The sequence below is a fragment of the Amphiura filiformis genome, chromosome 4 (assembly GCF_039555335.1).
Source record: "Amphiura filiformis chromosome 4, Afil_fr2py, whole genome shotgun sequence".
NCBI classification, from domain to species: domain Eukaryota; kingdom Metazoa; phylum Echinodermata; class Ophiuroidea; order Amphilepidida; family Amphiuridae; genus Amphiura; species Amphiura filiformis.
The window spans coordinates 49,683,459-49,705,879 of record NC_092631.1 but is presented as its reverse complement, the minus strand read 5'-3'; the positions used below and the strand labels follow the sequence as shown (position 1 = coordinate 49,705,879).

The 22,421-nt window shown below is 34.9% G+C and overlaps 1 protein-coding gene across 1 annotated transcript in view; it reads right to left on the bottom strand.

The window, feature by feature from the left end:
* Positions 1 to 22,421, bottom strand: part of LOC140150241 (uncharacterized) — a gene marked incomplete at its 5' end in the record, with an annotated part of 102,873 nt that overhangs the window by 76,195 nt on the left and 4,257 nt on the right. The window contains 1 exon segment of the mRNA XM_072172246.1: positions 1,593 to 1,806. Within this exon segment, the coding sequence (XP_072028347.1) occupies positions 1,593 to 1,806 (214 nt within the window).

Below are 22,421 nucleotides of genomic sequence, written 5' to 3'. Positions count from 1 at the left end.
TTTGTTCTACATCCCATTTTGCCTCTATAGAAATAAGATGGAGTAAATGGGGGCCTCATCAAATTCCATATTTTTTGCATACATAATGTAAAAAATATCATGACTGCTTTTATTTACACTGAGGATATAATGGTTTTGTGGTTAAACCTCAAAATTAACACACAATACTTGTATTGGGTTATTCCAGTTTAAATCACACACATCCCATATGGAAGACATGACCTTATCTTCCACACAGGAGTGTGAATTTCAAATGGGGCTATATGAGTGGGTGACTCCATTTGAAATCTACACCCCCTGTGAGGGAGAACATGTCTTCCATAGGGGGATATGGATTTCAACTGGAAGAATCCTATTATACCACCAGTGCCAGTTTCAGTGGCGTGCGCAGCACATTGAAAGTTGGGGAGGGGGCAGGTTGTTCAGTTCCCCTGAATGGAGTCTGATTAGGAGTGTGAGGGGGTAATTTTTGATGTTTGTCCCCCGAATCCCCTGAATGACCCCTGCCCCCCCCCCCCTTTGCGCATGCCACTGGCCAGTTTGTCTAATTTATTGCATCAGTGTACAATCAGACTGATTTTATGGAAGTTATTTTGCCAAATCTTTGGTGGTGGTGTGATCTGAATGGGCCACTCCCATGTGACACATATATTGCAAGGAACAGTATGGGTAATTCTTTGAAGGAAAAACAAGTTTCAATTTTACTCTTAAGTAACAACTGGAACTTTTGAATTATACCTTACAATTTGAATCAGTTCCTGCTTGAACCAACAGTGGCGTAGCATCATAGGGGAACGGGGGGCACATGGCCCCAATTGATCTGAAAAATCAGACCCGTGCCCCCCCCAATCGGATGACCCACTCTACGCCAGTGTGAACCAACCTTGCAATATGATATATTGATGCTTGATACATGTACCTTTTCTACTACACTCAAAAGAGCAGAAAATATGGTAACAATCTACTGAAGTTCTACTGTGGCAGTGACTTTAGTAACTGATCAATATGTATACAATATTGACAATGAATTTTGAGACACACACACATGATATTTTCCTTTGTCATGTTTAATGAAAATTAGCTATTCCGGTCGAAATCCATACATCCCTTATAGAAGATATGACCTTAAAGGGGGTGTAGATTTCAAATGGAATCACCCATTCAGGTAACCCCATTTGAATTACACATTCCCTGTGTAGATGATTAAGACCACGTCTTTCATATGGAATTGGAAAAGCCTAATTCCCCTGGTATAGATATTGATCAGTGCTTGAGGTGTAATCATAGACTAATACAGACATTTTCCAACAGTCAAAGTTCCTGTGCATTGTATGCTGTGAATTCCCGCATATTTATGAGGGCCGATCATTTGATCGTGCCATGTCTAACAATCACACCAGCGTTGCGTATACGCGATAGAGCCGTGCATGTCTTCGTCTTTATGTGAAAAACCTTTCAAATACGCGGTATGATCATAGCAGTTTTGCCTGTCACACTTTATGGAACGATCGGCCCTCATTATCGGGCGATGCCGAGACTTTGACTGTTTAGAGTTCGCCTGTATCTCTTTAGTCCATGGGTGCAATACTAACCAGCTCTTAGTTGTCCCACAGTGTCTGCTATACTACCCTGCTTTACCCGTGAGATGAAGGCCCCTAGTTTGCCAGCTTCTTTCATTTTACCACCTACAACATGTACCCCAACAAATGCACTGGAATCCTGAAGTCCGCTCTCCCCGTGACTCTTCTTTAAGATCATGTGACCAATAAGGCGACCGTTCTCATTATCTTGTTGCCATGCTGGATGCTGTGGAAGAAAAATTGATGCGAAATTAACAGAAAAATGTTAGAAATATGATTAATTTTGATATCAATGACATATTATATTGAACACGTAACACTATTCATATTTCATCCCATTATGGTATACGGCTTAAATTATTAGCCTCTAAGAACTCATTTGATTGGTTACAAAGAGGGCTATATAATGTATTGAGCTAATCAGAGATTTGGTAAGAATTATCAGTGGGGCTAAAGGGGATTACATCCCTGAAAACTTAATATTCCTAAGAGATCTAAAAGCTTTATTTTGATTGGTTACTCAGATGATGATATCATATAATTAACCAATCAAAGAAAAGCAGTTGTGCATGTTGGGTTACAGACTAAACCATTAAAGGGTTGTGCCATGATTACATCATAAATTCTACAATAAAAAACTCTTATTCCTCATTTTTATCATTATAATTGTTAGAAACAACAGAGAAATATTATTCCACATCTTTTCTTAAAAAGTCTATTTATAAAATGATGACCTTTAAATGTTTTATTTATTTGAAGAGAAAAAAATACTTTGCAAACTTATGATGCTATTTGTATAGATAATCATCATAATGTCATCATAAAAGCCATATTCCATTTCTCTATTTTGAACGTATATAATGTTAATTTTATTATATTAATATCCAAAACGCTATCAGTGCAGCATATTATTCTTCATAAATTTCTTTCAAATAAAATTCTAAAGACAAAATTCACTGATCCTGAACTTGTGTTGCCAGTCTGCTGATGAAAGTCAAAGTTGTGACCAGAAATTTGAGATAGATCTTAATTTTGTTTTGAGATTCTAAGTTTAAATAATTAATTACAATATTTTATGACCTTTCCTGTTATTTTCAACAAACAAAATGAACTATTCCAGTTGAAATCCATACACCCCCAAGGAAGACATGGTATTAATGCTCTGTATGCTAGCCATACACTTCAACGGAAAAAGGTCAAGTTTTGAAATATTGTCTCAAAATATCAAGAGCTATCTTAAGAACTACTGAACCAATACTAGGCTTGTTTGTACTCATTTTAATGCATTTTTCATGCTGATTCCAAATATGGTCATAAAAATGTACATTTCTGAAGTTTTTGAATTTTGAATTTTTTTTGTTGAAATTCACACTCCCTGTATGGAAGGGGAAGGTCATGTCTTTCATAGGGGTGTATGGTTCTGACCGGAATAGCCAAATGATCAACACTGTCCTCATTGTGCCCTGTCCTCTAGTTATTGCTCATAATAAATTCATAAGTTTATATTATTCATTGTAAACAATACCAGTTAATGCCCTCACAATTCTGTTGGCAGCTATTTAGACATAGTAAAATACAATGGATTTTTTCAGGAGATGGGGACAAGGGAAGTGAATAAGGGGGAAATCAGAAAAGTTGCTATTTTGACCAACATTTGGTATCATTACAAATTTTAGTAAATTTTTGCCAAAAATAATGGGGTTTTTTTGGGGGGGCATAGAATGAGTGGCAAAGCCCAAGCTACCATTGGAAAGATAGCATGGAGAAATGTTAATACACATTTCAAACTGGTTTCCAGATTTGCATGTTAGGTATAATGACAAAAGGTCACTGCATAAGAAGTGGAGCGATAAAGGTCTGCTAAATATCACTGTACATTATAATTTGACAGGGCTAATAATTCCTTTCATGTACATGCTATGTATAGCATATGATCCATCTACAAAAGAACAGACATGAATCATTCATGTTTATAAAATGAAGTGTACATGAAAATAAAGTCCACATAAAAATGTTTGTATGAATTGAATTTTTGCCAAATATTTGTATAAATTTTGATGATTTTTCTTTCAACTTGGTAGTCTAGTGACCTTTAGATGACATTGTTGCATTAGAGAATGTTATTAGTTACATCATCGTCATTCCAGTGCTGACATTATAAAGACACTATATGTTAAATATACAACCACCAAGCAAGGTGGATGGCCACTTGAATTAAAAGCCTTGTTTATCATTTCCAAATTATCAATACAATGTATCATAGTTATTGTAAAATACACCAAAGGGGCCACGTGGTTAAGTTGAACAGTTTCTAGCTTGTATTTCAAAAAGAAAACAATTCTATGAATAAATTTAATGTATTGTATTTTCTCAGAAGATAATGCTAAATATACTTTGTGTTTCTTCAGGGCATTATTTCATGTCATCAATATACTGACAAATGCTACCATAAACATGAAAAACATCTGAAATTGATTATAAGCAATATTTCCTGTGATCTTGATTCTGAGAAATCAGTTAACCCGGGAGTTAACCCCCTGAGCACTACCTGTCGATCTAACATTGCCTCTGATTGGTCAATTACATGATATCTTCATTTTAATCACCAATCAGAATGGAGCTTTGTAAATAATTCACCCCATTTTTTTTGTGTGGTGAAATTATTCTAACAATGTTGCTGATTGGTCCAATTGATAATGAAAACATCTTTTTGGCCAATGGGCATGTAGTTCTCACGGGGTTAACAAAGAAAACTGAAGAGATGAATTTAGAAGAGAAAATACAGTATTGTGGAACCTTTACTCTTAAATATACTATTCTACTTGCTGAAAACCAACTAATGAAATTCTGTAACCATGGCACACTCTTTCTGGTATATGGATCCTAGCTCATATTTGGATACTACATCTCAGGGAAAAATAAATATCATCACAAACTCCCCCATAAACTTGGAAGAACATGATACATATTTGTGATGTGATTGAAGAAGGGAATAGTTGGTTTATTCTGCCCAATAAATGTACATGAATATTGTTATTTTCCAAAATATATTTTTGTTAAACTACATTCAAAGATTTTTTACCCCGATAAAAAGACACTCAAGTGCAGTGGCAGCACCTGGAATTTTTTCCGGGGGCATTTGGGGGGGGGGCAAACTGAATTTCAGGGGGGCAATATCGACAAATTTTGTGCAAAATTGCTGCAAAAAGTAGAAATTTACGTAATTTGGGGGGTTTTGCCTCAAAAGTGGGTGGGGCAAGAAAAATATTGTCCCCCCATAGCGCTGCCACTGCTAAAGTGACATAAAATATGAACCATTTTGACACTAAAACAAATGACACAAATCTGTATGCACAGTGTTACATTACAATATATCTATATGAAATACATGCACCACAGGTGTGTCAAACCATTGACATCACTGGTTTATGGAAACCAAAAGATTCTGCAGCTAGGGAGGGGATAATTGAATCATTTTTTGTCTTAAATGTTTTCGTAAGATCACAAAAAATGATTGATCTACAATGACTGTCTTTTTGAATTATAAATGACAGTTTTGCAGATTCTAGTCTACTACGTTACACAACAACAACAGTCCACATTGGGAACTAAAACATACTCATAACCAGGACACAGTTCTTTAATCCCAATATGTTTCTATATGCACAGAATGACCTTTGTATTGGTGACAAAAACTCATAACTTGATGTCAACTTTTAAACTATGATAGTCAGTAGAGGTTAATAAACTGTGCCCTTGGGTATGATGACATTATTGTTCACATTGCTAATCTACTCATACAAAATAGCACACACATAAAACATATACCATGTGAACACCAGACACTACAGTCCACCACATTTTCTTTGATTATCCAACTATAAAAACTTGACCCATTTCACATGTAATACAGAGGTTTTCATTTTAATCAAAATTTACATATTTCTTGTGCGGTATTTTGCATGTTTTGTGTATTGGGCTAGTTCAACACAATAATGACAGATGTTTGAAAATTGTTGCTGATATTTTTTGTTTTTGTTGTTTTTGTAAATAAATAAAATTTATATCTTCAACCCAAGCAAGTGATGTGTTCCAGTCTGTTACACTCTTGAACAATCTACCATGATTCTCTCTTATTAAACCCCCTCTAATAAATGCCTCCAACATTTTGTAATTTTTCTTCAACCAAAATGTCCATAAATGCTGAAATTACCATACAGTATAAACCTGTATTTTTGAATCAATGATATCCATGTGTGTCCATTGTTACCAACAATGTTGACAGTATTTGTAGAAGTTCCTTATTGCTTGTGAAGCACTACAGCACTGCCAGACAGTGCTAGCATTGATTAGAGAGAATATGTGACGTGTCATGTCAAAAGCAGACACTTTTAGGCAGGTCACCAATTTTGAGATTTTTACATATCTTAAATATAGAGATATTTTGCTCCACAGCGCCGTTTTCCCCAATGAAATCGGACATTCCTAAGCAAAGATATTGAGTTGGTAAGTTATTGCATTATAAAATTGGAAATTGAGATATCGGCCTTTAAAAATATTATTGACAATGTTGAGAATAGGAATTACCTTGAAAAATGTCTCAAAAAATACAAGATGCCAGTTATATTCCGGTTTGAAACTCTCAGACAATATTTTAAATAACATTACAAATTCGCAACAAACCCAAATTGTGAAAAAATCACCCCGGGCAGATTTTTGGCTATTTCTCCATTTACGATCCTGCCCAAAAGTGTCTGCTTTTGACATGACACGTCACATATGTTAGTTGAATTTACCTAAATGCTTATATTTTTCCCGATATTTTTCTAATTTCTAGTCAAATTTGATCAGAAGTCAAATTTGACATGTGATCTGGTTGCTGATGCTCATACTGTATACAGTTTATAATTGTGACAATTGTGTTACATCCTGTAATTTGTGTGAATGGAAAATTGGTGAACAAGGAATTGGTCATTGTTTCACAAAATAACTATTTTTTTTATTAATAATACTATTCATCATGGTTCCTATTTCTCTTCCAGTTTTTATGCTATGTGATCAACAATTCAGTCCAGTGGCATAGCAACCAGGTGGGCAGGGGACAAGTCTCCCAGCTCAAAATAACAGGACAAAATCGACAATTTAATATATGATTGAAGTTTTCCTTTTGGAAAAATACATCAGACTAAAATCAACCTCATTGGGCTATTCCATTTAAAATCCACACTACCCCTGTGGAAGATTTTGGAAATATCTTCCACAGGGGGAGTATGAATTTCAAATGGAATGAACACATTACCAGCTCTATCTGAATCTCACCCTCCCTAGCCCTCGGTGGAAGATTCAGGTTGAATCTTTCTCAGAGGGTGTATGAAACTCAAATGGGGCTGCTTAATGTGTTCATTCCATTTGAAATTCATACACCCCCTGTGGCAGATATTTCTAAAATCTTCCACAGGGGTAGTGTGTATTCTAAATGGAATAGCCCATTTGGACCAATTTTAGCATTCAAATGGCAGATTTGTGTATGCATTTGTCTCAGTAAAGCCATTCTAGCATGCTCAGAAGAATGACTGTACAATTTTACCCGGTACACCACTGAACAGAGGTCTAATAAATACATTTTCATGTTCAATATATTAATGTAATAATGCAATGGATCAATACAGAAATGTCTACTTAATGTTGTTACGAGTCGTACTTGACTCAAGGCCAAAATCACCTTTTTCCCGAACTCACACGAATGCACAACACAAATACACTGTTTAAGCTAACAAAATCTAAGTCTTTAATTGAAAACAGAGTATGATTGGTACATATAATAACAATATCGATATACAATAAAATCACACAACGACAGTTTTACTATATCAGTACTTAACCAGCTGTCTTCTTGTTGGTGATCCTAGAGTTCTTGCAATGTTCTGGACGACTGATGTATTATATCCTTATTCACTTGTCCTGCGAAAACCAGCGAAGTCCATCGTACACTTGCATTTATAAATCCTTGCACATAAAATCCTCATACGAAAATGATGATGCTTCCTCCAATCTCCTTTGCGCTGCTATCTCCACAAATATATCTCCGTGCGCTGCTTTCTCCACGAATGTATCTCCTTGCGCTGCTTTCTCCAAAAATGGTGTTTCTTTCACCGTTCTCTCTTTCTCCAGGGAACAGGTTTCTTTAACACAGCTCCGCTGTTTTTTGACAGATTGCGTGGCCTTCACAAACCCAGCAAACTCCAGCAATTTGACAGAAGAACTTTTAATCCTTTGATGAGGAAGAGCACTTTCGTGTGCTCGCTGTCTTCTTCGTTGCTGTATTAAAATTAGCTCAATTATTGGCTATATAAACTGGTTAAAATGTACTTCTTTTTTGAAGCACGAAGACCATCACACACATGTGGAGTTTTCAATCTCCCATGGCATTCTGTGAAGTCCCAACAAAAGCCTTGAGCTTTTTATATCAGTACTCATGCAAAAAACCCATCATCTATTAATAAACCATTACTTCAATCACATTTTCACAACATTGCTGCAATCTTGGGATTTCCCAAGATTAATTATACACATTCACATTACATCACTTCCTGGGGGTTTTCCTGATGGTGCAATAATGAACTAGGGCTTTCCAAGTTCCAAACATAGCTCTGACTTTGTTTACAATAATTTGGGGAATTCAAAATACAAGGGGTTTCCCATCTCATGAAATACTTTCAGCTTGTAAACAAAGTTAAATAATTAAATTAAATCAAATTACTCAGGGCACATCACACCTCCCCTTAAAAGAAGAAAGTTCGAATGTAATGAAAACTTTCTTAAATGTTTTCTTCTTTTACATCAACTTCAACATATTATCAACTTTGAGTATTTAACTCATCATACACAGTGACTACTTGTCACGCATGTTCCCTTTTAAAAGGAATTTTTGTTTTTCAGGTTTTTCTATGCAATTCTGGACAGGGCATCAGCCATTACATTGTCTTTTCCTTAATATGTTTGATGTCCAGATTGTACTCTTGCAAGGTCAAACTCCACCTCACCAGTCTTTGGTTTTGGTTCTTCATCCCCATGAAGGTGAGGGGAGTGTGATCTGTAAAAACAAGCACAGGGTATACTGTGGTACCCAAATACACATCAAAATGTAGCAATGCTAATAGCATTGCTAGACACTCCTTCTCAATTGTGGAGTAATTTCTCTGGTGCTTGTTGAACTTCCTTGAAAAGTAACATATGGGGTGGTCAATTTGATCTTCACCCTCTTGCATCACAACACCTCCACAGCCTATGTCACTGGCATCAACAGTCAACTTGAACTGCTTCTGAAAATCAGGTGCAGTTAGCACTGGTGAACTCATGAGTATTGATTTGACTTTGTGAAAAGCATTTTCACATTGTTCTGACCAAATGAATTTTGCATCTTTCTTCAACAAATCAGTCAAAGGACTTGCTATCTCTGAAAAGTTTGGACAGAACTTTCTATAATAGCCAACCATTCCTAGAAATCTCATGAGTGCCTTCTTGTTTACAGGTGTGGGGTATTGCTCAATTGCTTCAACTTTGGCTTTGATAGGTTTCACCTGACCTTGACCTACAACATATCCCAAGTATGTGACTGTGGCATGGCAAAACTCACTTTTTACCAGGTTGACTGTCAATTGTACTTCTGACAGCTTCTCAAACAATTGATGGAGTTGTTCCATGTGTTGTTCCCAAGTTTGACTGTAAACAATCAAATCATCTACATACGCTTCACATCCCTCTATGACTGACACAATTTGGTTCACCATTCTCTGAAATGTTGCTGGGGCGTTTTTCAACCCGAATGGCATAACTTTGTATTGGTAAAGACCAAATGGTGTACAAAAAGCAGAAATCTCTTTGGCACGGTCTGTGAGTGGAACCTGCCAGTACCCTTTCAAAAGATCAAATTTGCTAACAAATTTTGCATTCCCAATTTTGTCTATGCAATCATCAATTCTTGGAATCGGGTACGAGTCTGTCTTTGAATGAACATTTGCAGCTCTCATGTCTGCGACCAATCGGTATGAACCATCAGGCTTGGGAACAAGTATACACGGTGAACTCCATTCACTACTACTTGGTTCTATGATATCATTGTCTAGCATATAATTGATCTCATTTTTGAGATGTTCCATTTTCAATGGATTGACTCTGTAAGGATGCTGCTTGATTGGTTTTGTATCACCAACATCTACATCATGAAATGCAGCATTTGTTCTACTTGGCGTATCAGGAAATATATTGTCAAATTTGTGAATCAAATTTGCAATTTGACTTTGTTGATCTTGAGAAAGATGACCTAACTTTGAGTCCAAATTAGTGAGCACATCAGAATTGTTCAATTTTACATTATACTCTTTGTGCTCTAGCTCTTTATCCTGGTCATATGTGACATCAGAATTGTCATCTTTACTCTTGTCTACATTGGCGATTTTGTCTACATCGGCATGTTTGTCTACATTATCAGCATGTTTTACTGTACACACAGGTTTTGGAATGCCACTGTCACTTCTTTCAACATACTCTTTGAGCATATTTATGTGGCATAACTGCCTGCTCTTGCGTCTACCAGGAGTCTTGATAATATAATCTACTTCACCCACTTTTGACTCTACCTCACATGGGCCATGATATCTGGCTTGTAATGGGTGTCCTGGAATTGGAAACAGTACTAGAACTTTGTCACCTGGTTTGAACACTCTCTCTTTGGCATGTTTATCATACCATTGTTTCATTTTGGCCTGACCCTGTTTCAAGTTTTCTTTGGCAATATCAGTTACTCTGTTAAGCCTATGCTTAAAATTGGAGACATAATCCAACAAATTGATATCTGATTTCTCATTGAGCCACTTTTCTTTCAACAACTTTAAGGGCCCCGCACTGTGTGTCCAAACACTAACTCAAAAGGACTAAATCCCAAAGTTTCCTGAACAGCTTCCCTAGCAGCAAACAACAACAAGTGCACTCCCTCATCCCAGTCCCTCTGAAATTCCAAACAGTATGTTCTGATCATGTTTTTCAATGTTTGGTGGAACCTTTCTAGTGCACCTTGTGATTCTGGATGGTAAGCACTTGAGGTATACTGTTCTATACCTAATTGATACATGACCTGCTGAAATACTCCAGAAGTAAAGTTTGATCCTTGGTCTGACTGTATGGACTTGGGGAGCCCCACAAATGTGAAGAACTTGGTTAAAGCTTTCACTATGGTCACTGCTTTAATATTTCTCAATGGTATGGCTTCAGGAAAGCGTGTTGACGCGCACATAATTGTCAGAAGGTATTGATTACCTGACTTAGTCTTTGGTAGGGGGCCGACACAATCAATAATAACCCTACTAAATGGTTCATCAAAGGCTGGAATTGGCTTTAATGGAGCAGGAGGTATTTTCTGATTTGGCTTCCCTACTACTTGGCATATGTGACATGTTTTGCAATATTCAGAAACATCTTTTCTGAGAGTGGGCCACCAGAAATGTCTCAGAATTCTTTCATGAGTTTTCTTAACACCCAAATGCCCTGCCATGGGACTATCATGTGCTATGTTAATAACTTCAGTGTGGTAGACTTTTGGTACCACAATTTGGTGCACTACCTTCCACTCTTCATCGGCAGGTACATCAAGGGGGCGCCATTTTCTCATTAGCACACCATCTTGTTTGTAAAAACAGACAGAATTTTGTTCTGCTTCTTCTAGGGTCAATGCCCTTTGATTGATCTCTTTGAGTTCTGGGTTATTTTGTTGCTCCAGAATCAGCTTGTCATGACTTAATGGGTCTTTCATGGTTTCCCCAATTTGTTCATGCTCAGAGGCTGTGTCACTTTTAGGGGTATTTTTATCCCCAGGAGAAGGAAGTTTATCTTCTTTCTCATTCAACTTTGACACAAATGTGTCTTCCAAATTGTAGCCTAAGTCATCAATTTGGTTGTCCTCAATTGTTTCTAATGAGGCCTTCTTACTCATTGCCCGTGTCACTGCACATGCAGGAAATATCTCCTCTTCCTCACTATTATCATTCTGTAAACAGGGCTTATCTGTGACTATTGGGTCAGGGAAAACCTTCCCCCCTGCCAGATCATTTCCTAGCAACATGGACACTCCCTTGACTGGCAATTCATGTCTAACTCCTATGGTTACAGGACCAGAAACTAAGTCAGATGTCAAGTTAATTTTGTGGAGAGGTACACTAATTATTTCCATCCCAATACCCTGGATCAAAGCATTACCTGCTGAACTATCCTCATTAAAGGGCAAAGTTCCTTCCAGAATCATAGACCGTGCACAACACGTATCTCGCACAATCTTGATGGGCTTTGGACTACCATTCTCACCAAGTGATACTACTCCCTCTAACACAAATGGTTCAAATTCTTCACACACCTTGTCTGTCTCACCTCCCTTTTGTGGGAATTCTTGTTTCTTGATTTGACTGACTTGTTTCTTTGACTCAAGTGACACTGCACATCCTACAGTATTACTAGCAGTTTGCTGCTGTTTTTGTGCGTCTTGTCTGCCTTTTAAGAAATAACACTGGGTCATCGTATGCCCTGGTCTCTTACAATGAGTACAAGTTACTTTGGCTTTAAATTCAGTCCCAAATTTTGCTCTGTTACCTGAACTCCCTGGGGTCCCTCTACCACCAGCACTATGCTGTGAATTAGACGGAGGTTTCCCTTCTTGTGTACCACCCTGATTTATTCTAGGTTGGTTATGGCTGAACCTGTTTGAATAACTTCTGTTATGACCAAATCTACTCCCATTCAATTTGTGAGTTAAGCCATAGTCGTCCGCCATTGTCGCCGCCTCATTTAGCGTCTTAATTTTGCTAGCGCTTTCATCCAAATGGGTTTTAATGTCAACGTGGACACATTTCTTGAACTCTTCTATAAGAACCAATTGCTTAAGTTGGCTGAAATCATCTTTGACTTCTTTTGAACAAAGCCACCTGTCAAACATTTGTTCTTTTACTCTAGCAAATTCTACATGGGTTTGATCTGATTGCTTTCTTGAATCTCTGAACTTTTGTCTGTATGCTTCAGGCACCAGTTCATAGGCCTTGAGAACTGCCTGTTTGACTTCTTCATAATCATTACACTTCTCTATTGGTAGAGCTGAGTAAGTTTCCCTGGCCTTCCCCACAAAACTACTTTGTAACAGTAGGGTCCAATGCTCTGGAGGCCATTTCAAATTTGTAGCTACCTTTTCAAAATGTTGAAAGTACTCGTCAACTTCTTTCTCTTTGAATTTAGGCACAAGCTTTACATACTTTGTAACATCAAAGCCTGACTTTGACTTTGAGGAGAAACTTGATGAGTATTTGTCACCTAGCTTAGCCAACTTCTCTTGTTCAAACTCAATTTCTTTTTTTCTTTCAAATGTGCTTCCATTTGAATTTTTGCTAGTTTTTCCTTTTCTTCCATTTCTAATTTGTGGTGCTCAAGCGACATCTTTTCTTGGCGTGCTTTTTCTTCCATTGCTAGTTTTTTGTTTTTCAATGTCTAGCCGTTCTTGTTTTTCTTTATTTTCATTCTCTAACTTGATCATTTCCAGTTTTTCTTTTTGGTCCATTTCTATTTTCTTCAGTTCTAATTGAATTTCCAACTCTTTCAATTTAAATGCTGAGTCCCCACCAATTTCAGTTTCTACGTCAAGTTTCTCTGCCAAATAGGATTCATCAAAATGTCCTCCCGACCAATACATCAATCAATGCATTTTTGATTATTTGCTTTCTTGTAGCTTGCTTTACTTTCAAGTTATAATGTTTGGCAAATGCTAATAAATCAGGCTTCTTCAACTCATCAAACTTCTCCCAATTTATAGTTTCAAGAAACTCTTCTGCTTTAAACTCTGTCATACTGTACTTTCACGTTCAAGACTTAGTAAATGAATGTTAACTTTTTTTACAGTGTATTATCCCGGACGAGCCCCCAATTTTTGTTACGAGTCGTACTTGACTCAAGGCCAAAATCACCTTTTTCCCGAACTCACACGAATGCACAACACAAATACACTGTTTAAGCTAACAAAATCTAAGTCTTTAATTGAAAACAGAGTATGATTGGTACATATAATAACAATATCGCATATACAATAAAATCACACAGCGACAGTTTTACTATATCAGTACTTAACCAGCTGTCTTCTTGTTGGTGATCCTAGAGTTCTTGCAATGTTCTGGACGACTGATGTATTATATCCTTATTCACTTGTCCTGCGAAAACCAGCGAAGTCCATCATTACACTTGCATTTATAAATCCTTGCACATAAAATCCTCATACGAAAATGATGATGCTTCCTCCAATCTCCTTTGCGCTGCTATCTCCACAAATATATCTCCGTGCGCTGCTTTCTCCACGAATGTATCTCCTTGCGCTGCTTTCTCCAAAAATGGTGTTTCTTTCACCGTTCTCTCTTTCTCCAGGGAACAGGTTTCTTTAACACAGCTCCGCTGTTTTTTTGACAGATGCGTGGCCTTCACAAACCCAGCAAACTCCAGCAATTTGACAGAAGAACTTTTAATCCTTTGATGAGGAAGAGCACTTTCGTGTGCTCGCTGTCTTCTTCGTTGCTGTATTAAAATTAGCTCAATTATTGGCTATATAAACTGGTTAAAATGTACTTCTTTTTTGAAGCACGAAGACCATCACACACATGTGGAGTTTTCAATCTCCATGGCATTCTGTGAAGTCCCAACAAAAGCCTTGAGCTTTTTATATCAGTACTCATGCAAAAAACCCATCATCTATTAATAAACCATTACTTCAATCACATTTTCACAACATTGCTGCAATCTTGGGATTTCCCAAGATTAATTATACACATTCACATTACATCACTTCCTGGGGGTTTTCCTGATGGTGCAATAATGAACTAGGGCTTTCCAAGTTCCAAACATAGCTCTGACTTTGTTTACAATAATTTGGGGAATTCCAAAATACAAGGGGTTTCCCATCTCATGAAATACTTTCAGCTTGTAAACAAAGTTAAATAATTAAATTAAATCAAATTACTCAGGGCACATCACAATGTGAATTTTTGTGGACGAGTAATGTTTGTCATTTTTGAGCTCAATGTAACTACCGCAAAAAAAACAATATGAAAATGAACAAAAATGTTCTTTTTATGTATAGATTTATTTAAGGGAAGGGGTATGAACGTTTGGACAGTATTTATTGTGGGACATTAGAGCACATCAAACATATCGAATTGCATTCTGAATACGAAGAATGGCCTTCTGATATCAAATAATTTTGATTTTTTGAAATTCGCAATGTAATACACATTTTATGGCAAATCATTAAAAATGTATATTTTTGATATTTAACAGTACTCGAAGTAAACTTTATAAATCTGATGATTTCTACCTAAAGTGTATGTAGGTGGGATGAAAAGCCGATGATCAATTGAAAATTTTGACCTTTCATTATTGAAGATATGGATTTTTTTCCCAAAACACCAAAAAAAATTAGGTCTTTTGGGGAAAAATCCATATCTTCAATATGAAAGGTCAAAATTTTCAATTGATCGTCGACTTTTCCTCCACCTACATACACTTTAAGACTATATCATTAAATTGATAAAATTTACTTCGAGGACTGTTATCTCCAAAATGTGAAAAATATCAAATTTTAATAATTTGTCATAACATTTGTATTATATCGTGAATTTCATAAAATGAAAATTATTTGATATCAGAAAGACATTCTTCAGTATTCAGAATGCAATTCGATAGGTCTGATGTGCTCTCATGTCCCAAAAAATGCTGTCGAAACGCTTCAAAAACGCTCATTCCAGTTCCCTTAAGAAAACTTAAAATCATGTATTTAAAAACAAGTAGTTCCAAATTGGCAAAGCGCAAAAAATTCACACACAAATATTATTCACTTTTACAGTATGGCAAATGCACTGTTTCATGGCATCATTTTTATCTAGATTTTGGTTTACACTCTTGAAAGCATCATTATCACATAATTTTGGTGATGATAAAATAACAAGATATTATTCTACATTTTGTGTCTCAGAGAATTTGATTTGGATGGGTGCATAAGAAGGTATTTTGAGAGACAGCCACATTTTTTTGTAGTGGGCAAAATCTGATTCTGACCCAATCTCCATCATATTGTGTATCTAATTTGCTTAATGCTTTGCGTGCTAGCCATGCGCTTCAATGTAAAAAGTTCAAGTTTTGAAATATTTTCTCAAAATATCACCAATACTAGGCTTGTTTGTACTCATTTTAATGCATTTTTCATGCTGATTTCAAATATGGTCATGAAAATTTACATTTCTGAAATTTTTGAATTTTAAAATTTTTTTTGAAACATGTCGTCTGCAGTCGACACCCGCGTGAAGAGAGTTGCTTACATTTATCATGAACATTTTGCCACCTGTCATGTCCAGTCATTATATTTTCCATCAAACCCTCTTTCTCCTTTCACTCCAAATAGAACATAAATCTACATCAATATTGAACTTTGACCTCGCCAGTCGCTAACGAGGATGAATATATTTCAAGGTCGCAATATTTGACATCATCAGAAAGGAAAGGCTGGTTGTGCTGCCAAAAAAGTCAATATACTGAGCACTGAGTAAGAGGGAGATGGGGTTAGAATTGGTCAAGTCTTGGATATCTGTTTTATATGATTGTATGTTAGTTTTAGTGAACACAGGTATATTACAGTCCCGGGATTACAGTGTTAATTTGCTTAGTTTTTTAGTAAGTTTACAATAGTGTTTAATTTGGTATTACATTTTATTTTTATTTAATCTTGGCACTGATTTTGGAGTGATTTGAACATGGATGTAGTTGTACATTGTTAACATATTATGTAGATGCATGTATTGATTTATATCTACTGTATATTTGTGTATTGATGTATTGGTCTGTTGCTTACATCTAATTAGATCCATGTAATGAGGAAGTTCCGCAATACTTACATCTGCTGTATATCTGCACATTGAAGTAATGTATTGATTATATCTACTGTGGATCTGTTCATTAGTATATTGATCAACCATAGATATGTGCATTGATGAAGTAGCACATTATTTGCATCTACTGTAGATCTGTATATTGATGAAGTAGCACATAATTTACATCTACTGTAGATCTGTGTATTGATGAAGTAGCACATTATTTACATCTACTGTAGATCTGTGTATTGATGAAGTACCATATTATTTACATCTACTGTAGATATGTGTATTGATGAAGTAGCACATTATTTACATCTACTGTAGATATGTGTATTGATGAAGTAGCACATTATTTACATCTACTGTAGATGTGTGTATTGATGAAGTAGCACATTATTTACATCTACTGTATATATGTGTATTGATTTAGTAGCACATTATTTACATCTACTGTAGATGTGTGTATTGATGAAGTACCGTATTATTTACATCTACTGTAGATCTGTGTATTGATGGATTAGCACATAATTTACATCTACTGTAGATCTGTGTATTGATGAAGTACTATATTATTTACATCTACTGTAGATCTGTGTATTGATAAAGTACCATATTATTTACATCTACTGTATATCTGTGTATTGATGAAGTAGCACATTATTTACATCTATTGTAGATCTGTGTATTGATGAAGTAGCACATTATTTACATCTACTGTAGATGTGTGTATTGATGAAGTAGCACATTATTTACATCTACTGTAGATCTGTGTATTGATTAAGTACCATATTATTTACATCTACTGTAGATCTGTGTATTGATAAAGTAGCACATTATTTACATCTACTGTATATCTGTGTATTGATGAAGTAGCACATTATTTACATCTACTGTAGATATGTGTATTGATGAAGTAGCACATTATTTGCATCTACTGTAGATCTGTGTATTGATTAAGTACCATATTATTTACATCTACTGTAGATCTGTGTATTGATAAAGTAGCACATTATTTACATCTACTGTAGATCTGTGTATTGATGAAGTAGCACATTATTTACATAAACTGTAGATCTGTGTATTGATGAAGTAGCACATTATTTACATCTACTGTAGATATGTGTATTGATGAAGTACCATATTATTTACATCTAATGTAGATCTATGTATTTATGAAGTAGCACAATATTTTCATCTACTGTATATCTGTGTATTGATGAAGTAGCACATTATTTACATCTACTGTAGATATGTGTATTGATGAAGTACCATATTATTTACATCTACTGTAGATCTGTGTATTGATGAAGTAGCACATTATTTACATCTACTGTAGATCTGTGTATTGATTAAGTACCATATTATTTACATATACTGTAGATCTGTGCATTGATAAAGTAGCACATTATTTACATCTACTGTAGATCTATGTATTGATTAAGTACCATATTATTTACATCTACTGTAGATCTGCATTGATAAAGTAGCACATTATTTACATCTACTGTAGATCTGTGTATTGATGAAGTACCATATTATTTACATCTACTGTAGATCTGTGTATTGATTAAGTAGAACATTATTTGCATCTACTGTAGATCTATATATTGATGAAGTAGCACATTATTTACATCTACTGTATATCTGTGTATTGATGAAGTAGCACATTATTTACATAAACTGTATATCTGTGTATTGATTAAGTACCATATTATTTACATCTAATGTAGATATGTCTATTGATGAAGTACCACATTATTTACATCTACTGTAGATCTATGTATTGATGAAGTAGCACATTATTTACATCTACTGTAGATCTGTGTATTGATGAAGTACCATATTATTTACATCTACTGTAGATCTGTGTATTGATTAAGTAGAACATTATTTGCATCTACTGTAGATCTATATATTGATGAAGTAGCACATTATTTACATCTACTGTATATCTGTGTATTGATGAAGTAGCACATTATTTACATAAACTGTATATCTGTGTATTGATTAAGTACCATATTATTTACATCTACTGTAGATGTGTGTATTGATAAAGTAGCACATTATTTACATCTACTGTAGATATATGTATTGATTAAGTAGCACATTATTTACATCTACTGTAGATGTGTCTATTGATGAAGTACCATATTATTTACATCTACTGTAGATCTGTGTATTGATGAAGTAGCCCATTGTTTACATAAACTGTAGATCTGTGTATTGATAAAGTAGAACATTATTTACGTCTACTCTATATCTGTGTATTGATGAAGTAGCACATTATTTACATAAACTGTAGATTTATGTATTGATGAAGTACCATATTATTTACATCTACTGCAGATCTGTGTATTGATGAAGTAGCACATTATTTACATCTATTGTAAATATGAGTATTGATTAAGTAGCACATTATTTACATCTACTGTAGATCTGTGTATTGATGAAGTAGCACATTATTTACATCTACTGTAGATCTGTGTATTGATGAAGTAGCACATTATTTACATCTATTGTAAATATGAGTATTGATTAAGTAGCATATTATTTACATCTACTGTAGACCTGTGCATTGATTAAGTACCATATTATTTACATCTACTGTAGATCTGTGTATTGATTAAGTACCATATTATTTACATCTACTGTAGACCTGTGCATTGAAGAAGTAGCACATTATTTACATCTAATGTAGATCTATGTATTTATGAAGTAGCACATTATTTACATCTACTGTAGATCTGTGTATTGATGAAGTAGCACATTATTTACATCTACTGTAGATCTGTGTATTGATGAAGTAGCACATTATTTACATCTATTGTAAATATGAGTATTGATTAAGTAGCACATTATTTACATCTACTGTAGACCTGTGCATTGAAGAAGTAGCACAATATTTACATCTACTGTATATCTGTGTATTGATGAAGTAGCACATTATTTGCATCTACTGTAGATCTATGTATTTATGAAGTAGCACATTATTTAATCTACTGTAGATCTGTGTATTGATGAAGTAGCACATTATTTAATCTACTGTAGATCTGTGTATTGATGAAGTGGTACATTCTTTAATCTACTTTAGATCTGTGTATTGATGAAGTGGTACATAATTTGAATCTACTGTAGATCTGTGTATTGATGAAGTAGTACATTACTTACAGCTACACATAATTATGTGTATTGATGAAGTAGTGTATTGCTTAAATATACTGCAGATCTGGATATTGATGAAGTAGCACATTGCTTACATATATTGCAGTGTATTGATGAAGTAGCTTATTTTTAGTGGTATTCGGTGTATTGATGAAGTAGCCCTTGCTTGCATAAACTTTAGAACTGTGAATGGATGAATTGTGCATGTGTTGTGTACATCTACTTCACTAAGGTTTTTACTGTAAATATGCATCTTCATGATGTGTTTTATTTGTATCTACTACAGATATGTATTGATAAAGTAAAACATTGCTCTCATCTGCCGTATGCATATTGTTGAAGATGTGTATCATTTACATATCCTGCAGATCTGTGTTTTGATGAAGGAGTACATTGCTTACATAGTTACTCGAGTTTTTGAAAAAATCACAAAAATTCACTTTTTTACCCCAATTTGTTTGTGACAACTTAGAAAAAAATCCATTCGGAGTAAAAAAAAATTCAGTTAGCTTTTCATGAAGAAGAGACATGAACTTAGGGAAGGTTTTTTTTTTTTTAACATGTTTCTTTTTTTAAAATATTTAAAAAAACATGTGAAAAAAGCAATTTTGTCACTCTATTAAGCTAAACATTGCACATAATGGTGTATATTTTTGTTTAAAACAAATATTTTGAAAAAATGAGAAAACCTTCCCTAGACTTTGATGTACTCTAAACGATAGTGCAAAAAGTTTACCTTTTGCTTGCATATTTTTCGAGTTATCTTGTCACAAAAATCGTAAAATATTGTCAAAAGTGAACTCTGAGAAATCGACGTTTTAGTAAAAAACTCAAAAGTATGCACAAAACGTCCTTATATTTTAAAACGGTAAAACTTTCACGCTTGTAAAAGCTGTATCTGGTGTATGGTCTAAATATGCATCTTTTTGAACCAATGTATCTATAATGTCTGCTTTCAGTGCGCTAAAATTCAAAATAATTAAAAAATTCTAAGAGGCATTTTGACTGCAAATTTTTGTTTTGTTTACACCACATTTGCTGGCGTTAACAACATACCGAATGCGCCTTGACTGCGTTGGACATACGCGCAGAGATACGCCGCGTCACACAACACGAATCGCACGCGTAATCACAATATTTTGCATTCGCGCATTTCTGACTCATAATTTCCGCCAATTTACTAAGCTGTCTTGAGCCATGTGACTTTTTAGAGTTGAAAGAGAGAAATAAATCAAGCAAAAATACGAGTAAATATTAGCGAGTTGTATTTTATCAGTTTCAAGTGAAAGAATACATCTTAGTGTTGATAAATATCAAGAAATCTCAAAATCGGGCGTGGACGAATGTGTCTTCCATTACTATGGCCTTAAATAAAGCTTCATTGAAAAAAACTGTGTTGTCTCTTTGTTGCGCTTGTTAGAATCTTTTTTGCGCCTTGTATAGGCCAGTTTGTCACTTTTAAAACTGGACCTTCGTCTGTTCAATTGCTTGTAACTTTAATTCTTGAGGTCACATTGGATTCAATGTGGTGTCATAATGTACAGGATTATATAGTGCATCCATTAAAAAAGCAAATTTATTTCAACATGGTTCAGTTTTGGAATTGAAATCATTTTTCCAAGTGTAAGGATACTTTTTTGGCGTGGTATAGTACAATGCTTGAATGTTCAATAAATTTGTGTAACAATGAAGACATTGTTTACGTATGCTACAGATAGATGCTGCATTATTTACGGCAATTGTAAATATGTGTATTGGTGAAGTGGACATTTCTTATAACCTACCTCAAGTTAAGATGTATGTAAGATGGGGGAAGTGAAATTTATTATTTTTAACATTTCACATTTTTCTTAAAAAATATTAAAATTCCCTTCAAAATCAGTTAAGATGGTAGTGATTGTGACAACATGATGATAATGATTGTTTTGATGACAGCAACAATACAATGACATTGACAAGATGAAAGCAAAACATAATGATATTAAATGATGATTACGATGATTAGCACAGCAGCTGAAGGGAGTATCCCATTATGCTTTGCGGTACCATAATAGAACTGATTGTGCCATAGAAAATGTGCACAAAATCCCAAACTTCAGCTTTCAATTACTCTCTTAAATCAGGGAAGCTTAGACTTTTGTTTGAAAAAATATCACACATAGAGTATTGTGAAACTATCCATAGCTCTCAATATCTAAGCGGCTCTTGATTATATTTTGTATACATTTGCTATGGAGCAAGCAGATATACTGCAATGCATGATGGGATACTCCTTTCAGCTCCTGTGGATGATTAGTATGGCAATGATGATAATGACTACAATGATAACAATGATCATGATATATCAGTGGTGGCAATTTTGATAATATTACTATTTTTTTTATTATTATTATCAGATGTCTTCTAATTGTACTTTGAATATCTTAAATAGCTACTCCCCCTTTAATGATCATCAGACAAATTTTATACAACAAAATATACACATATACAGCGTTTTGTTTGTTTATTTGTTTGTTTGTTTGTTCAAGAGTTGTTGTGGGATTTTCAGTGCAAATTGACAGCATGTCTACATGTGTTGTGTTTATAGTGCAGCTAATTGCAGCATTTTGTTTGTTGCTTAGTGCAGCATTTTCTTTGTTTACTAGGTGCAGCATTTTGTGAGCATTTGGGTATATCTAATCAATGCACAAGAAATACACAAGTCTTGGTGAAGACTACCAACACTCTATACGCTGTA